The 19,501-nt window shown below is 39.1% G+C and overlaps 1 protein-coding gene across 1 annotated transcript in view; it reads right to left on the bottom strand.

Annotated features, from left to right (window-relative positions):
* Positions 1-850: 850 nt before the first annotated feature.
* The window catches only part of phaf1 (phagosome assembly factor 1), a 63,200-nt gene continuing 44,549 nt past the window's right edge, over positions 851-19,501 (bottom strand). Inside the window, exons 9-16 of the mRNA XM_043707225.1 lie at positions 15,250-15,383; positions 14,694-14,777; positions 14,524-14,606; positions 13,295-13,338; positions 9,826-9,878; positions 6,540-6,598; positions 2,888-2,960; positions 851-2,517 (exon numbers count right to left, since the gene is read on the bottom strand). Coding sequence (XP_043563160.1) covers positions 2,428-2,517; positions 2,888-2,960; positions 6,540-6,598; positions 9,826-9,878; positions 13,295-13,338; positions 14,524-14,606; positions 14,694-14,777; positions 15,250-15,383 — 620 coding nt within the window. The 3' untranslated portion in view covers positions 851-2,427. The remainder of the gene's footprint in view (positions 2,518-2,887; positions 2,961-6,539; positions 6,599-9,825; positions 9,879-13,294; positions 13,339-14,523; positions 14,607-14,693; positions 14,778-15,249; positions 15,384-19,501) is intronic.

The following is a 19,501-nucleotide window of genomic DNA, read 5'->3' as shown; positions in this document are numbered from 1 at the left end:
TCTCCTCTTGCTCAGTATACAAGCAATGGGGTCATTCTTTCATGATTCCACATCTTTGTTAGCACAGTTGGCATATTTTAATTATGTTCACCTCTTCACTTTCACTTCAAATTCAAGAACTTAGTTTTGACCATTCCCTTTTCACCTATTACTGGATCTTACTGACAATTTAAAGACAGGTCGCTAGCTTCCTTACGTATATACACCATAGAAATAGCACTCTGTTCTATACCAGTGTTGTTAATTTATAACTAGTCAGTCAATCTTACTACAAAAGGCAATGAATTATTTAAAATTTTGCCCAATTAGATTTGTGCCATTGTTTTTCCAGCAACTGTGAAATGCCAATCCCATTTTCAGCCTTCACTCAGGTTGTTAAGTTAGACAAAATCTGGTCATCCTGCTTATCCCAGGACAGAGCATTAAATTCCATGTGCCAGTCACCAGGATTACCTCCAACCTTACTGCACTCCAGTATTGTAAAAATACACAGCTATACTTTTCTCTAGCATCTATTTACCCTAACTTACTCCATGCTGGTCTCCCATCTACTTGCCTCTAAACACCAAAATTCAACCACTACACAGTGTTTCACATTAACTTCTCCTCAATCATCATTCCTATCCTGGCTGAAATTTTGAGCCCCACCCAAACCCTCAAATTGGTTTTAAAAGGAAGTCAAATATTCTGCTATTTCCAGGCAATGAAAAGAAACTCTTGCACAGTAAGCCCAGATCTCAAGAAGTGAAATCCCGTGTGCAGGCTCTGCTAGAAAATGGGGTAATTATTCCTCACTGAGCCCCTCTCCACTGAACCTTCACACTCCCCAAAAAAAACCAGTCAAATTCAATTATCTCAAACAGTGAACTGGAGTCAGTTTTATTCACGAGGCAGAATACATGCTCTTAAAATGTGCATTTTTTTAAAAAAATAAAAGTCAGAGGATTGTGCAGAAAGAAAAATGAATGAAGAGGCAGAAATAATTCCCATGTAAGCAAAGAGCACAGGAATAAACACTAAACTAAGCAGGTTTAGTTAAGGATCAACAGCTACAAGAGAACAGCTTTCAGTTTCAAAGTAAACGGTAACATAGTCTTTAAACAACATCCACGTGTGTTGGATACAACAGTTTGCAATCTCACAGTTTACAGGAAGACAGAATGCAAAGTATCACCATAACACACATCACACATCCCTGCTACTGGTCCAGAGTCAAAACATTGATCACAATTCAAAATACATCCTTCTCATTGTTCACCATTAAACTATACAGGCACTCCCTGTACATTGTTAAAATTACAAAATGCATTATTTACAGATTTATACACAGTGTAAACACAAAATTTGTCTATTAATTACAAGTTGCTACAATGTACAATGTAAAAATGAGTGATGGCTAAAAGAGTTTTAATTAAAAAAGAAAAGCACTAAGCTCTCAATATTTTGATGAGGGAACAGTCCAAGTAGCTTCACATCTTCCTATGAACAGACCTCTTGTGAATACTGCGTAAAGCAGAGACTCCACACTGCTTGCGTGCAGTGTCCAATCTCTGCTGCTGACTAAAACCTGTCAATGGCCAATGACGTGCTTGGGTGTGCAGTCCCATCATGGGAAAAAGCACAGAGATGAGGAAAGTAAGCGCATTGAAGATATGTCTTTGGCATCAAATTAACAACATGCAATTCAAGACATGGCAGAAGATTGCATTTCAACCCAATATAGTGCGGTGAAATGAATAAATCATCACTGCTGCCCACCACCCCCCACCCCCCCCAAAACTCCCACCGAGTAGCGGGACCGGCTGCGTGCATGGACTGGACTCCTCTCCACGCCCCAGTCTTACCCAATTAGCTGGCACTATACCCTGACACTCCTCAGTGGATAAAACACATCAAGTAATTAAAGTGTATGTAGTGCAAATGATATAACCATTTCTATAAAAACGTGCTACTGTCTAAGCTAGAGGCTGTGCCTGAACACATGGACAAACTTCTGCCTCTGCATACTGTGCTGGGACAGAAATGAGTGTATGGAGTTCCACAACACTACAGGAACACCTATTAACAGAAACCTGAAACACTGCCCATTCAAGGCTTGTACAACTTGTGCTTTTTGTATGTGCAGCTCCACTGCCTGCTCCCTCAACTTCTACAAGACTCATGACAAGGCAGAACCCAATTGGTCTGCACTGTCCACTTGAGGACAGAAACTGGCTTAATGCAAGCATAGAGTTGCACACCTCATCGCCAAGGACAATCACCAGTGACGAGGCCAGTGACAAACCAGAAACCCCCTCCCCCTCAATCCAGGTAAGGCCAGGGATGCAGTCTTGACTAGATCATGCTGTTCTGTACAACTGTGGCAGCTAATCAAGGCACACTGTACTAAACCGGTAGAGTCCTGGTTGTTTCAAATGAGACTGAGGCTCACTGGGTTAGTTCTGTGGTTCGAGATTGGCTGCTGGGCCTGGGAGGACCATAAAGTGTTACCGACGCTATGTGGTTGTTCTGCATGACCTGCAAAGAAAGCACAGGAACACAGACTTCAAATAAGATAAATTTATATACACACATGCACACATATGGTAGACAAATCTGTGCACACATACATGTTTCTGGAGACAGGTACACACACCATGTTACCCTTGCTATTTATTTTTCCTTAGGGTTGAGCATATGGTTTTAAGTTGGTTGCCCTCATACTATCAAACTTAGTAACCAATAAGGTTTGATGGCTGGTGTTGGTAGTTATCTACCTGTAAGGAATATCATAGTTATGCCTCTTTCCAGTCTGACAATAGCCACACCCCTCTGAAGGTCAGAGGCAAGAAACATAGGACTGGTTTCCATTTGAAAACCCAGGGGAGCAGAAATCAATTTACTATACCTCAAAGATCATGCGCTGCAGTCCAAAGCAGAAAGTTGAGCCAAAAGGGTTTGTGTTGTTTGCTGAAGAGGACCTACATCAGCAAAAAAAAAAGTCAATTAATTTAACTCAAATGACAGAACAATTCTACATTTCCAGCATTGAACCTCACTGTGTTCTGCAATGTTGATGGGTAGATTCTGATTGTTCATTTTCCCATATATGTATCATGCACCTTTGTTTTAGGCAAATACATTTGTGCAGACAAAGCTATCTTGAGATGTAAAAAAGGTGGATAGCAGTGCAGTAAGTGACGATTTTGGAGATCATGATTATGATTATAAACAGTTAGATTCAACATTATGCAAAGGGGCAAAGATAGAAGAGTAAGAGATCTAAACAAGGATAAGGCCAACTTTATGCAGCTAGCAAAAAGGTGGACTGGTTACAGCTACAGCAGTGGAAGGCATTCAAAAGTCAATTCTATAGAGTGCAGACAAGTCCACACAAAGAAAAAAATAGGTGATAAATGCAAAACCTAAAGATCCCAGGTTATTCAGAGGTATGTTGGGCAAGAAAAAAGAAACAAATAAAGATTATTGCAATTTTATAAAAGGTAATATTTCGGAAGGTTAAAGCACCAGAGATAATGCAAGGGTGCAGTAAAAAAGAAATTAGGAAAACAATGGATTCAAAAAAAAAATTGGTAGTGACATTGCATTTTTTTAAAAAAAAAAGATACTTTAACAGTGCATCAAGGGAGGGTTGGGTCCACCAAACATACAAAATGTCTTCTATATCCATGCACAACTTAGGCGCGGGAATCTAAACAGGTATTTTGTCCCACTTCACAGGAGATGGAATATGCAGACATTCTACTTAAAAAGGAGTATAAACAATTTGATAAAGTAAGAATAATGAAAAGGGAAGCACTGGAGTGACCCACTGGAGGATGGATCTAACACCAGGGTGCTGAATGAATTGAAACCTAGACTGTTAAAGGAAGCTAGGGAGGAAATAGCAGATACTCTGAGGATCATTTTCCAATCTTCATTAGATACAGATGAGATACCAGAACACCAGAGGTCAGCAAATGTCGTAACATTATTCAAAAGAAAAGGTACAAGGGACAGGTTACATCATAGGCTAGTCAGTCTAACCAAAGTGGGCAGCAAATTACTGGAATGAATATTGGAAGATAGGATTAGCAGCTATTAGAGAGGCATATTAATCAGAGATAGTCAACATGTTAAAAGGAGATCATATCTTACTGTTTTAATTGAATTTGAGGAACTATAAAAGGCACTGATTAGGCCACAGCTGAAACTTTACGCACTCTTATGGTCTTACATTACAGGAAGGAAACAAATGCTTGAGGGAAAACTTCTGACAGAAGTAATGCCCCTGCCTTAAGTCTGGGTTCAAGTCCTATTTGTTTCAGAGGTGTGTCATAAAACATTTGAACAGATTCATTATAATCTCCATAATCACGAGTGAAGCACAGAGGAGATTTGCAAGAATGCTATGAAGGCTTGAAAATTGCAGGTATGAGGAAAGATTGCATTAGCTATTTTACCCAAGGGCGAGTGGTGACTTAATTCAGGTGCATAAAATAATGAGGGGCTGAGACCACTTGGACAGGGAAGTAGTGTTTCGCCTAGTGAGGTGGTCAATTATCAGGTGACAGATTTAAGGTGATTGGTAGAAGGATTAGAGGGAACACAAGGAGTTCACTGCACATTGTGGTGATTGAGGTAGAAACCTTCAACTGTTTAAAAAAAGTTACCAGGATCTGCAAATGAAGTGCTGTAATCTGCAAGATGATGGATAAGTTGCTGGATACGGGGATTGGATTAAGTGGCTAATTTATTTAGCCAAAACAGACAATTAATTGAATAGCTTCTTTCTGTGCTGTAACATTTCTATGTTCCTATAGCAGATACTCAAAGTATAAACAATATGAGAGCTGGTCTTATAGCATGAGTGTCTGGGGAATTAATAAAGAAAATAAGAAGATGTCAGATGATATGAACAGGTTTCAGTCTTCACTAGAGGTTCCAATTACCATCCCATAAATTAGCAGAGTGGTATTAAAATTAGTAATCAGCAGGGATGTCTACTGAGCAATTTATTTGAGCTGTGAGCTGACTGGTCCCCAGGACTTGACAAACTTCATCCTGAAGTTTTAAAAGTAGTGCCGAGAGAGAGAGATATATTTGATGCATTGATTTTAAATTTGTTAAAATTTCCTCAATTTAGGGAAAGTTTCTTTAGATTGGAAAATAGCTAATGTAATTCCTTTGCTCAACAAAGGAGGAAATAATAAGACTTCTAGTTCAACATTTATCATAGGGAAACAATAGTTAATCAATTTATTGGACATCTTGAAAAAGTAACATGTGATGTGAATAAAAAGGAACGAGCGCTTCTGCTGTACTTAGATTTCCAGAAAGCATTTCAGAAAGTACCCCACACCCCCATCATCAATGTTACTGCAGAAAATAAAAGCATGTGATGGAGCTGGTAACAGTAGTTATCCAATTTTTCTGTGCCAATCAGAAACAAAGCGTGAAAGGGACATGTTCTGCTTGATAAGTCTTGCATCACATAGATGAGTGCTAGGACATCACTTTTCAACAGTTATATACATCACTTGGATAAACAAACCAAAGGTACGATGACTAAATTTGATAAAGATAAATAATAATGTAAGTTGTGTACAGGACTATAGATCGGTTAAGTGGGCAATGATTAGGCAAATGCATTATAATGTGGGAACTTGTGAAATTATTGATTTTGACAGAATGAGTAAAAAGCATTCCAAAATGATAAATTGCAAAGTCTGAGAAGCAGAGAAATCTTAGTGTCATTGTAGCATGCAAATACAGCAAGAAATAAAGAAAGCTGATAGAATGTCATTGTTTATCACAAAGGGAATTAAATACAACAGTAGATGATGCTTCAATTACAAAGGATGACTACCTCTGGAATACCGTGCACCGGATTGTTTTTAGACAAGGGTGGTGGTCAAGGAAGCAGTTAGAGAACATTTACTGGATCGATACTGGGAATAGGTGGGTTGTCTTACTAGGAAAAGGTTTGACAGGGAAAACATTGGACAGGCTTTACTGGTATCCACTGGAGTTGTGAAGAGTAAAGATAAGATCCCATGGAAAGGATGTTAGCGAGAGCGAGAGCGAGAGAATCTAGAGCTAGTACTGACTGTTTATTAATAAGGAGCTATCCATTAAAGACAAAGATAAGGAGGGTGTTGAATCTTTGGAACTCCCTTTCTGAAAAGGAAGTGGAAGCAGAGTCCTTAAATATTTGGAGATGGGTTAGATTCTTGTTAAGCAAAGGATGAAAGATTTTCAGGGTGAGGCAGGAATGTCAAGCAATCAGATCATGACCTTGTTGAATGGTGAAGTATGTCACAATGCCAAGTGACCTACTCTTGCTGATAATTCATATCACCACAATAATACCTGATGTTACACTACACTTATAAACCTACAAGCATATGTTTCAAATGAAAAACAGACAGACAGACAGTCAGGCTTGATAGTAGGTTCTAATTTTAATAATTTCCTCAGTTCTCAAGTTGCCTGTTACTTCTCAGACTCTGGCCCCCCTCCTTATTGCCACAACTTAAGTTCATATGCTCATGTACTACCTGTGAAGAACCACTGGCTTCTCCATGGGGTGTCCAAGCAATTCCTGAATTGCATCCCACTGAAAAATAGTAACATCAATATCAGTACCGTCAACATTTTACTAATACTTTGTTATGTTTATAAATAACTAGCAGATTTAATTAAAGCAGCATCACAACTTCACCAGGCCTGGACTTGGCAAAGCAAAGGTTACTTTTCATTCTCAAATACTACAACTCAGTCTTTCCCTTTGCAAGTGTTAGTGACCAGAGGTTGAGTAAGCTGTTTTGAAAAGCCTCATGTTAAATACATACTGCAGTCACTTTCAGAAATCAGAGTTGGGCTGGAGCAAGAAATAAAAAAAACCAAACGAGCCTTGTCTATTGAACTTCACAAAGTGGTAACAAAAATCCAGCTGCCAACTCCAAATACATCTCTCCCTCCTTCACATCAATTGCCTCATATCCTGCCTATGTATAATAATAAAACAGGAAGTATAATTGAAGGACTTCAACAAACTGAAAATGGCTTAAAAAAACCAATAAAGAAACTGATCAACTACAACTTGCAGTGAGAGGGGAAATGAAGGAAAATGTAGCTCTTAAGTCTAAGGTGAAGAGAAGTTTTCAAAAGAGACAAGGTCACTTTTTCCATGAGGTCATTTTGTCATGACCCTGATCGGAAGAGCGCATGGACATTGAAGTCCCAACGCTCAAATATATAATATATAAATCAACTGAGTCACCAAATAATTAATTTGCCTGATTAACTGCTATCCAGGACAGAAGAAACTTCCCAGGCTTCATCAGTAAACAAAACTAAACATATTCAATATGTACAAAATGGATTAACTCCTATGCAAACTATATTTGGCTTTAAGTTCAAACATGCACACTTTCATTCACAAACAAAACAGATAAGACTGTCAGCTCTGCAGAACTATCATGGGTGCAAAACGTAGACAGAAGAACAATTCAGTGGATCAAGAGTCCAAGCCACTAGAATGGAATGATGTGACTCTCTCAATTCCTTTGTTTTCAATGATGACAATCATCCTGTTGTCAACCATAGAACAACAGTTCATTTCATAAGTTAAATGTTCATTTGAGAAGAGTTGTTTTTTTCTCTACTCAGGTGAGAAAAAGGGAGATCTGACTTTACTTGTCAGGTTTCTGAGGGTCGGAGTTCAACTGCCCCATCTCAGATCTTGAAAACCTGCAACTTAAAAATCCAAAGGCTGTTACTAGGTAGCTTTTCATCCCAAAGGTAACCAGTTCCAGTCTGTCTCAAAAATATCAAATTCAGTTTCTCCAAAAGTTAAGTGACCTCCGCAACAAGTAAATGAACATGACACAGCTGTAACTTTTGACTTCTGAATTGCAGAAAAAAAAAGGTACATTCTTGGCAGCGCAGCAGTGTTGAAACATCTACTTTCCTAGTTCAGAATGAAGTCTTCACCGTTTGGCAAGACAGAACTTTTGAGCATTACTGAAAGGAGGCTTTAAGTTTTTCATCTATCAATGTAGAATAAATATGAAAAGAAAGAAAAATATCAGTTATACTTTTAGAGGATGCTGATTGGTTAGCAAGTGAACTGTTGATTGATGGAATCATTGCTCTGGTGGATTTGCTTTACTTCAGTATATCTTGGTGAATTGCCCTGAGTGTAAACCAAAAACCTTTGAGAAAATGTGCCCTCCACCTAAGTGCTGCTACTTGCTTTCAAAACTGCCTTAAATTTCTAAACGATTTCTGGAGTTTGGGTATTATTTAGAAACTGGCATTTGATCATCCTTAGTTGCCCAGTATTGCAAGCAGCCTTGTGTTGCCACATATATGACTCGAAGATGTTCCCACAGTGCTTTTGGGTAGGATTTGAAATATTTATGAGCCAAATGAAGAGAAATTATGATTTATTTAAAATTTTGAAATGTGACTTGAAGGAGGATTTCTGTAGCGATGGTGCCTCGTTTCTGCAGCTCTTGCCCTTCTTGATGCTGAAGATCACTTGATAAACTACTCCAGGTGCAGTCTCACCAATACCTTGTATAGTTGCATCAATACTTCCTTTCCTTTATATTCGATTCCCTTAGCTGTAAAAGCTAACAGTTCATTTGTGTTCTTTATTATCTGCTGTACCTGCATGCTTGTTTTCTGTGACTCATGAATGAGTACACATAGAACACTCTGCACCGGAACACCGCATTTAGATGATAGGTTGACTTTCCATTACTTTGATCAAAATGGCATGACCTCACACATGTCCATGTTAAACATCACATTTTGACCCACTCTCCTAACCTATCTATATCCATTTATAAGGTTCTCATTTCCTCATTGAAATTTACAGTCCTGCTTTTTTTTTGTCACCCGCAAATTTGGATATAGAGCCTTCTATCCCTGTATCCTGGTCGTTAATGTAGATTGTCAATAGCTGGAGTCCAAGGACTGAACCCTTTGGCACCCCACTAGTTACATTTTGCCATCCAGAAATCAAACATTTATCCCAACTCTGTCTTCTGTTCATCAGCCAGTCATCAATCCAGGGCAACAAATTACCCCAAATCCTATATGATCCAAAAGATCACAACTTCAGAAAAACAGCTAATTACGTGGATATGGCTATGTGATTTCTCCATCACCATGTCAATAAGCAGCAACTGAATTATGGTTTATTGACCCTGTGCATTTACATCCATTAGGTAAATGTGTTCATACAGGAATCTGAAAGCTTGCAGACTCTGCAGTAATGTTCAAAGACTGTCAAGAGTTCTAAATCCTTCGGTTTTCAAATGTAGATCTCTGTTGGAACTGAACAGAGATATTCCCTATCTTTGCTACATGTTTCCTGAATGTCATATAATCTCATGATCCAGATCAGGGACCAACTGATCAGAATGCAATTGCTGATGCTTACACTCAAACATTTGTAATGAGCACATTTCTGGTATCCTTTTGCATGGCACCACAAGGGTACGCTTAATGTTTGGGAGTAGAATCCTAAATAAAGCCTTGAAGAGCACTTAGCACCGGCCCTTTATAGAATTTGCTCTTAAAAACTGTCCTTTACCAGTCTGACACCAAGTTACGTACAGAATTAATTTGTATCCCCAATTTAACATGTCTGCAGAATGTAGTGAAAGAGAAAGAATTGAATTTGTAAGAGTGTTTTTTTGTTTTAAAACTTTCATTATGTGGATCAAGATAGATTAATGAGCATTCCACTCTAATTCGTAACAGACAGCATATGCAAGGAGGAATGAGGGGTTAGGGGAAAAGAATGAAATTGCACAGCCATTTCCTCACCTTGCTGTATGTGGTTACAGTACACGTTTGTGCATGGCCGTCAGCACCACCATCTATTGATGAAAACATAATTATCAGTAACAGGAAAAACTAAAGAGAAAATTATGGTGATTGCCACCTAGGCTGCAGCTAGTATGAAGTTGGCCAATCTCAGTAATCTTAAGCAATGCATTTATGTCAGCAGAGATGTTGAGAATTTCTGACACTCATGATTCCAGCTGCAGAGAAGTACCATTGCCAATCAAATGTGAATAAAAATACACAAAATGATTGCGATTGACTTTGATGCAGTCTACCATTTAATCATTGTTCCTTTTCAGTGCAACAGTGGAAACAAATCCAATAATAAACAAGACAGACACTGTGTTCTTCCAAATTAACTTAAACAACCCAGCTATCACTGATTATGTGAAACCTTAATGAGTACAATCTAGACAGTCTTTTTCTTGAGCAGAGTGTGGGGTGCTGGAAAAGCACAGGTCAGGCAGCATCTGAGAAACAGGAGAATCAACGTTTTAGGCATTAACCCTTCATCAGGAATTTCTGATTCTCCTGCTCCTCTGATACTGCTTGACCTGCTGTGCTTTTCCAGCACCACACTCTGAACACCCATCTCCAGCATCTGCAATCCTCACTTTCTCCTGGGTCTATTGCTTGACTGTTAGACGCAACACATTTCATCACATTAAGATGCTGAGAGAGTTAAATTGCTTCTTTAGAAGAAGACAGACTTACTTTGTCCTATATGTCCCTTATTTCCCAGTGTGGAAGATTTGACAAGCTCTCCAACATCAGTGCAGCACATGACTCAGATAGTAAAAGGAAATTAGTGACAACTGCATACATGTTGGCTGAAATGTTACACAACAGAACAGAACATTTCAATTGGGCATCTTGCTCCAATATCTTAAGTTAGTAATTGGAGTTATGTTGCATTGATATTTTTCAATTAACCAGCTTTTTGCTACCCACTACTTCAAGAAGGGATTCACACATCTGAAAGTAAGCAGTGGGTTGACATGTGGCACTGGGAAGAAATTTCAAAGCTAATTTCAAGCATTAGCAAGATTTCCCGGTTTTTGTACTACCAGACTGCCAAAGTTATGATAATAATTAGCATCTGCTAAGACTGCTAAAAAGAAAAACAAATCTCTTTGGGCAAAGGTACTCCATCTAGTAATATTGCTAAGTGGTCATTTAGATCGGTTGTTGCAGCATAGAGTAAAAGTGTAACTGGACGGAGCTCCAACTAACTTTACTAGAATGCTTAAAATTGAAATTCAATGGAATATGAAAATGCACAAAAGATAGAGATGCCAATTTTCAACAAATTATTAAGATGTCTTTATTTTATGCAACTCAGTAAGAGACGAGTGTCCACTTATTTTAACCAAATCAAATAATTGCCACTGCAAGAAAGATCCTGCAGTTCACTCCTATCCCATTTGGTAAGACATGTTAAAATAGGGCAATGACAATCCTTTTTCCCCCAAAAAATGGTAATTTAAACTATTGAGGAAATAAATTATGAGAAGGAACCACAGTGATGATAAACAAATGAAATTAATTACATAAAATTCACAAATAGTATCGGCACTTTGAACAGAGGTGGGTACTGTTATGAAGCTGCTTTATGGGACAGGTGTTTGAAGGACTGTGGAAACCGGAATTCATTACAAGATTTTTGGATATACTTTGGAAGAAGTCATTGAATTTTCTTTCATTGTGTACGTTGGAGGCTTTTTTATATTAAAAAAGGGCTTCCTAGAAATCAGAACTCTTGATAACTGATAGAAAGATCAATTATATTTCCTGAGCAAACTGGCTGCATGACTACAGAGACAACACAAATGCTTGTAACTTCACCACATGCCAAAATATCACAGCAACAGAATCTGGAACATTCTATAAGTCATTCTTTTGCCTTCAATAACCCAGTAACCAAAAGAAAAGTTTTGTTTTGTCAGAAAAGACAATTTGTGCCAAGAAATCAGTTTTTATTTCACTCTTCCCCAGCAAGCATTTGCATTTTTTCATGGATATTTATAGAAATAACTATTCGTATTTGCATACCATTGTGCATGTTCACTAAATATTGCATCTTAAGTTTTGTTTTGACAAACCTGTAATTGTATTCAAGAAATCTGGTCTACCGATCTTTTGTTTAAAGCATGAACAGATAAGGTATTTAATGGTTCATCTTGGTATTTTTATTTTATGTTATAACTAGAGGTGAAGGGAGCCCTGTCATAACAGCACTATTTAAAAGACTCAGCAAATGCAGATGATGGAATAAGACTTGACTGTAGCACCAGGTTGGAGATCTGCAATCTGAATATTATATAGATTATAACTACAGTGATTTAAATTACATTACTCAAAGGATCAATACAGTTTTAAATGCAACAGCATACCCTGCAACTGATTATGCATTCACCCAAATAATCCATTCCAAGGCCTCTCCCTCTTCCGATTTAACTGCTAATGTATCAAGATGATCCTAACCTCGGCTTTTGTACGATCTCAAAGTGAGCTTACAACCCCTTATACTACCCATTGTGCAATCTGTCTCTAGCCCTATATCAGGGCATTAATACGTTCTGCTGCAGACACATTAATTGAAACTGATACCATCATTAGTCGACAGTATAGTTATTGTTGTTTGGTGCAACTACCAGGATGATGAAAAGTCATCCTGATGAATCTTTTTCTTGCCCCATTCAGCAATTCCAACGTTCCATACGCTGCTGAAACCCTCCTCCAATGCTTATTACACCTTTAGTCTGGGCTATTTTAATGATTTCCTGGTTAGTCTCACATTTCCCACCTTCCATAAACTTGAGCTCTAAATTTGATTACTCAGTCTGTGGTCTACCAACATTGAACCATGTGTTGGTTGGTGTTCCTATCTAACTGTTCCTCTCCCTACTTCTCATTCCCTCTATTCCAAGTACTCTGCATTCCTCTGGCAATATGCATTCTCCACTTCCTTTGCAACTTCTATAGATGTGTCATGTTATCACAATCAAATAAATCCCACATTTACTTCATGAGTGAAGATAGGAACTCTGCAATTCATTCATATTCTGGATCATAGTTTAAAGGAGCAGCATATACACCAGATCCATGAAACATTCTGCAAGTGAGCACGAGGTTCCAGCAATTAGACAGACAAGTAAACATGTTTTTTAAAAAATAAACTTTCAAAATAGTGAAATTACACTATTATAATGGAATGCTGAGTTTAAAGTTGTTTAAACTAATAAAAAGATAAACCAAGCACTAATTGCTCATTTATTTGGTCAACTACACTTTTAGCTCTGAACATGGTGCCCCACTTGGCAGATCATTTAATCATGGAGCTCGACCTTTTCTTCCAAAGACAACTGACATGAATTCTGGAATTACCTACTTGACAAATATAGCAATTGCACCTTCTCCAACATTTTCCAAAAGAAAAGGATCTCACCTTGTTTAACTGCAAGTGGGATCTTGAAATCACAGCGATGGTATCTGTGAAAAAAAATTAAAATTATTTCCCAGAGTCATTCACTGCATAGAATGGAGAGATTCTCACCCCTCCTGAACTCAGTAACTCAGACAATATAAGATTCACACAAAAAATGTCTGCAGAGATGTTGAAACACCTCATCATACACAACTCACATTTAAGAATAAGGATTCCTAACCCAACCTGGAATATCAGATATAATACAAAAAGAAAAAAGTTAAGTCTCAAACAAGCTGCAAATGAATGAAGGATTGCTTGAATCTAATGAACATTGCTTTGTAATTTGCAGGGGAATTTTTTGACTGATCACTAACCAGATTTAAGAAACAAAAGTGCCATTTTCAAGGCAATATTTCTACTAACATGTTATTTTCAGAGATAATTTAAGAAGGAATTTCTTCTTTAGCAGGAACTTGAACAGCAAATCTCCAAGGAGCGTAGAAACACTAATGAGAAAAGTAGGATGTCTAGGACAATGAAATAAAATCTTTGAATCTAGCTTCAACAATGAACTCAATAGTGAGATACAGTGCCAGTAAAACTGTTGTATTCCAAATAACTTTAGTCCTGAAGATTAAAGCCTATGATTCCTTTAGATGAACTTGTCATCTGCTAAAAGCGTTGGCAATATATTTGGCAGCACAAGTGGAAAGAAGTAAAATCACTTGTTGTTTAATGCCCCACTCCCAAGCTGGATTAATTTAAACAAACTACACACTTCAATTTTAATAAAACAGCTCAGTAACTGAACAAAAGATAGTAACAGGCACAGATCTCACCAATCTGCAGTAATACTACAGTTAATGTGGCATTTTGTGTATCCATTGAAAGTTAAGGCATCAGTATTAATCCACACTGGTGAGTTTGTAGAAACCTGTGGCCTCATGAAGCTCAGTTCTACCACACTTCTCAAGCATATGATAAATTCTGTAGCTTACACTGTGCATGTTGATTTGGTGTACAAGGCACTTTTCTTAGCACCTGTTCAGGCCAATATTTTGTGTACAAGTTGACCCTTCACTTTACAGAATATGCAAATGTGAATGTTTAACGTAAATACAATGAAGGTTTGTTAAACTTAAAAATAACATTGTTTTTAAAAACAGTAAAGTGGCCTTCTGTGATGTATAATCCTGAGTCTACAAGTTTCACTGATCGCAGGGTGTACAGCTGCAGTTGACACTCACATATTGAAGTTGTAATGACCTGGGTAGTTCGTGTGAAGGACAAATTTCTTCACTTGGTGTGTGGTGGCATCAAACAGGACATCCTGCAAAGGCAAAAAAGATGAATACAAGTTGTAGAAAGCAAGCAGTATAAACCCAACTCATCAACAAGTGAGATTGCAGATACGCACCACTCCCAGAGTAAAGTAGTTGAAAAAGTAGTCATTGCACTTGGAGGGAACCTGCTTGTGAGGGGAAGGAGAGTGGATCTTCATCTGTGGAAACAAGAGCAAATCAAATTAATATGCACAATGTGCATAATCAATATTGCAAAAGAAGCAAAATTATCACTACACAAAGCCTACAGCTATTTTGGGTAAAATACATACAGCTTTCATAACTAGAATCTCCACAACCAGTAAGGAGATTTTTGGTTTATCAGAGAATGACGGATTTGGGTTCACAGGTCTCAGGCCGTGAAATGAAACTGTACAGAATAGAAGAGTGCTGTCACTGGTTAATCGTTACTGGTATTAATCAGAAGATGGGAATCACATGACATCAAGTGTGCAGATATTGCTTGAAAAGTAATTTGTACCAGATGCTACAACTCAAAAGAACTATAGCAAGTACACTCAGTCCCCAACTTAGAGTACAACACTCAGGATTTGCACTTTCACAAATGCAAGATAGAAGTTGATCCATGACATATTCATCATTTGCATCTGATCCCCAAGTCAGAATTACCTTGTCCTCTGACTTGTAGAAAACCTTGTGTGGCGATCCCAGAGCACTCAGCACATCCTGGCAAGAATCCCCAAAATACACACAGCGTTCAAATGTATGCATCTTTGTATCTGCCAATACTCCAGGGGCACAACCTGCAACCAGGAACAGAGGCAGTTTAGAATCAGTTCAGCAGACAGCAGCAAAGGAAACATATGGCAGCTTTTGAAAAAGACAACAAAATGTATTCGAGTTAAGAATATATTGGCACCCAGTGACAAAGCAGTTTGCCTCAACATTTTTCACCATGAATTGTCCATGTTTGTATTTCAAACAATCTCTGCCCTCTTCCCAATGAAGCAAGGTCTCAGCTGGATTCAGCAAATGAAAATGCAAGGCTACTGCACTAGCCTTAAACATTTGCAGATATTAGGGGAGGGGAAACCTGTCAACATTCTCAAACAAGCGACTAACTTCAAATGCTAAAGATGGAGGAAGACTCCTAAATAAGTCCCCATTCTCTATAGCTGTGCTACTGTGTTAATCAGTAATAAATTCTGTAGCAAATCAATCTCAGTTACACTAAAGACAGCATAATTTAAATTAAATTCCACAAGCATTACATGGCATTCAATATTTTTAACTAGCATTTTAGAAATCTGTTCTTGAAAATCTGCTCTTTCAAATCAAGCCAATAAATGCAGTGAATGAGCAAACCAAATTTCATTTTTGTTGTGTGGAACTCAAAAGATTGCTAGTGTTTTTGCTCATTGCATTCAGCAGTTACATGTATGTTTCTGGTGCAACTAGCAGATCTGCAGTTTTAGAGATAGCAATAGCATCGTTATCCATAGACTATTATGACAGGATTCATAGCAGAAGCAGTAATGCAAAGACTAGAACAAACAGCCCTACCAACCATCAAACCAAAAATCTGGGTCCGCTACGTAGATGGCAACTTGCAACATGCACTGTCATCACAAAACGAAACAAAATAGAAGAGACATTTAACATCATCAACACCACCCTCACAGGCATAAAGTTCACCAAGGAGGAAGAAACCGACAAACTCGCATTCCTGGACGTCACAGTCGAAAGAAAGGACAACGGAGAACTACAAACCTGCGTACATAGAAAACCAACAAACCTCGTCCAGTGGCATTAACCCTACACCACCAACTCTCTATTACCCAAGATCTTTTGTTTAAAAAGAACTTCAGTAGGGAATGCGAGCTTCTCTGGTTGGACATTCATGGCTCTTTCCCAGTTGTCCTTGACATGTTGGTGCCAAGCTACCTTCTTGAATCACTCCATTTGGTCCAGGTACCCCGGAAGCACAATTGGAGAGGGAATGCCAGAATTTTGAAACTGCAGTGAAAGAATGGTAACAATTTTCTAAGTCAGGGTAGTAAGCAGCTTCGAGGGTAACTTGCAGGTGGTCTTCTTTCGTACCTGCTGCCCTCCTCATTCAAGATGGAAGTGGCCATAGACTTTGGAAAGTGCTAAGCAGCCTTCGATAATTTCTAGTTTGTAATCAATCTGTACATTTGGAGCTCCTCTGATTTAACAACCACAGCCAAAAAGACCAAGGTCAGAACCAAGTTAATTGAATGTAGTGAGGAGCTGCACTGGAATTGCTGTGAGCCATCACAAATACAAAAGATCAATTGTCTTCTTTTGGGTTGTAAGGATTATACAATTCTATCCCATAAGTTATAATTAGCATCTTCACCCAAACAACCGATTATTTTGTTACCTCCATATTCAATCACTCCATCGTTCTCTTGGCCAATCTCTCATCTTCCAACTTATTCCCAGTCAATAACAATGATCACACACATGGCTTCTGTCATGCAGTAGGCTATAAACTGAATTGCCATTGGAAGATGCAGCTCAAAAAAGTCAATTGTTTCAGAAAACAGGGGTAAATGGGGGCACAACCGAGGAGAGGGCAGGCAAGAGACAGACAGCACGATTTGTCCATTTTTAACAGCGCCATGTTTTATAGAAGTAACTACCATGAACTAAATTATTCTCCTGTTTCTTGAATTCATTCTGAAACATGCCAAAGGAATAAGTCAAAAATTGAGGTTTTGACAATTCATAAATTTCAATAATAAAAAGTCTGTGATAAAGCTGCGCCAATGGATAGCTTCTGGAAACTCAGATCACAAAAATCTAGTTAGTGTTGGACAGAGTTGGATATCCTGCAATAACTAAAACATCCAGGTACCACAAACTCTGGCCATCATTTGCAAGGCTCAAGGAGTATGGTGGAACACACTTCACTTGCCTGAATAAGTGAAGTTCCAATACATTCAAAGTTGACACCAAAAAGAATGCAGCCCATTGATGGTTATCCTAATCACCATGTCATGCATTCATCCCTCAATCACTGGTTCATAGTCACAGTACTGTGTACCACCTATAATATGCACTGTAGTAACTCACCAGGCCTTTTACAACAGCACCTCCCAAACCCACAAACACCAAGAACATAGGGAGCAGCACATGGGCAAACCTGCAAGTTTCCCTTCAAGCAACTCACAACCCCTAACTTGGAATATTATTGTGGTCCTGTTCGCCGAGCTGGGAATTTGTGTTGCAGACGTTTCGTCCCCTGTGTAGGTGACATCCTCAGTGCTTGGGAGCCTCCTGTGAAGCGCTTCTGTGATCTTTCCTCTGGCATTTATAGTGGTTTGTTTCTGCCGCTTCCGGTTGTCAGTTCCAGCTGCCCGCTGCAGTGGCCGGTATATTGGGTCCAGGTCGATGTGCTTATTGATTGAATCTGTGGATGAGTGCCATACCTCTAGGAACTCCCTGGCTGTTCTGTTTGGCTTATCCTAGTCGAACTCTTGTTGCTTGCGTGGCTACTAAGGATAGCTGGTTGTGTCGTTTCGTGGCTAGTTAGTGTTCATGGATACAGATCGTTAGCTGTCTTCCTGTTTGTCCTATGTAGTGTTTTGTGCAGTCCTTGCATGGGATTTTGTACACTACGTTGGTTTTGCACATGCTGGGTATCGGGTCCTTTGTCCTGGTGAGTTGCTGTCTGAGAGTGGATGTTGGTTTGTGTGCTGTTATGAGTCCTAGTGGTCGTAGTAGTCTGGCTATCAGTTCGGAAATGTTCTTGATGTATGGTAACGCGGCTACGGAATGAGGACATGCCACAACCCAAAAAAGGACTAGCCACTTTACCATACATCAAGAACATTTCTGAACTGACAGCCAGACTACTACGACCACTAGGACTCATAACAGCACACAAACCAACAGCCACTCTCAGACAACAACTCACCAGGACAAAGGACCCGATACCCAGCATGAGCAAAACCGACGTAGTGTACAAAATCCCATGCAAGGACTGCACAAAACACTACATAGAACAAATAGGAAGACAGCTAACGATCCGTATCCATGAACACAAATTAGCCATGAAACAACATGACCAGCTATCCTTAGTAGCCACACACACAGATGACAAGCAACATGAGTTCGACTGGGACAACACTACTATTATAGGACAAGCCAAACAGAGAACAGCCAGGGAATTCCTAGAGGCATGGTACTCATTCACAGATTCTAACAACAAACACATCGACCTGGACCCAATATTCCGGCCACTGCTGCGGGCAGCTGGAACTGACAACCGGAAGCAGCAGGTACAAACCACAATAAATGCCAGAGGAAACATCACAGAAGCGCTTCACAGGAGGCTCCCAAGCATTGAGGCTGTCACCTAGACAGGGGACGAAACGTCTGCAACACAAATTCCCAGCTCGGCGAACAGAACCACAACGAGCACCCGAGCTACAAATCTTCTCACAAACTTTGGAATATTATTGCTGTTCCTTCACTGTCACTGGGTCAAAATCCCCGAAGTTGCTTCTATCCCATCTTCCTCCCCTCCCTGCTTGCACCCCACCCCACTCCTTACAGCACTGAATGTGCTTGCAGAAAAGACTTCAGCTGCACAATAAATGCTGATCCTATCAGTAATACCTATCTGAATAACTAGAAAGCGTAGGACAACAGGAAGCACACAGCGACTTTGCTACATTTCTACTTGAGTGAAGACCTCCATTTGGATCTAAATTGTGGACATGCTGATTATTTATTGAAGGCATGGGCAAAATCCCAAAGGACAGCAAGCGTTGCACATCTAATGTACCCAGCAGAGACCAGAAGCAATTAGAGGCAGACTGTGCTTAATTGATAACCGATGATGTCCATGTTTTATCATGCTGTCATGTGACTAGACCTCAGAAGTAGCGTC

Source organism: Chiloscyllium plagiosum, chromosome 17 (assembly GCF_004010195.1).
Source record: "Chiloscyllium plagiosum isolate BGI_BamShark_2017 chromosome 17, ASM401019v2, whole genome shotgun sequence".
Classification (NCBI taxonomy): Eukaryota; Metazoa; Chordata; class Chondrichthyes; order Orectolobiformes; family Hemiscylliidae; genus Chiloscyllium; species Chiloscyllium plagiosum.
The sequence above is the reverse complement of the archived record's forward strand: the minus strand, read 5'-3'. Positions and strand labels throughout refer to the sequence as shown.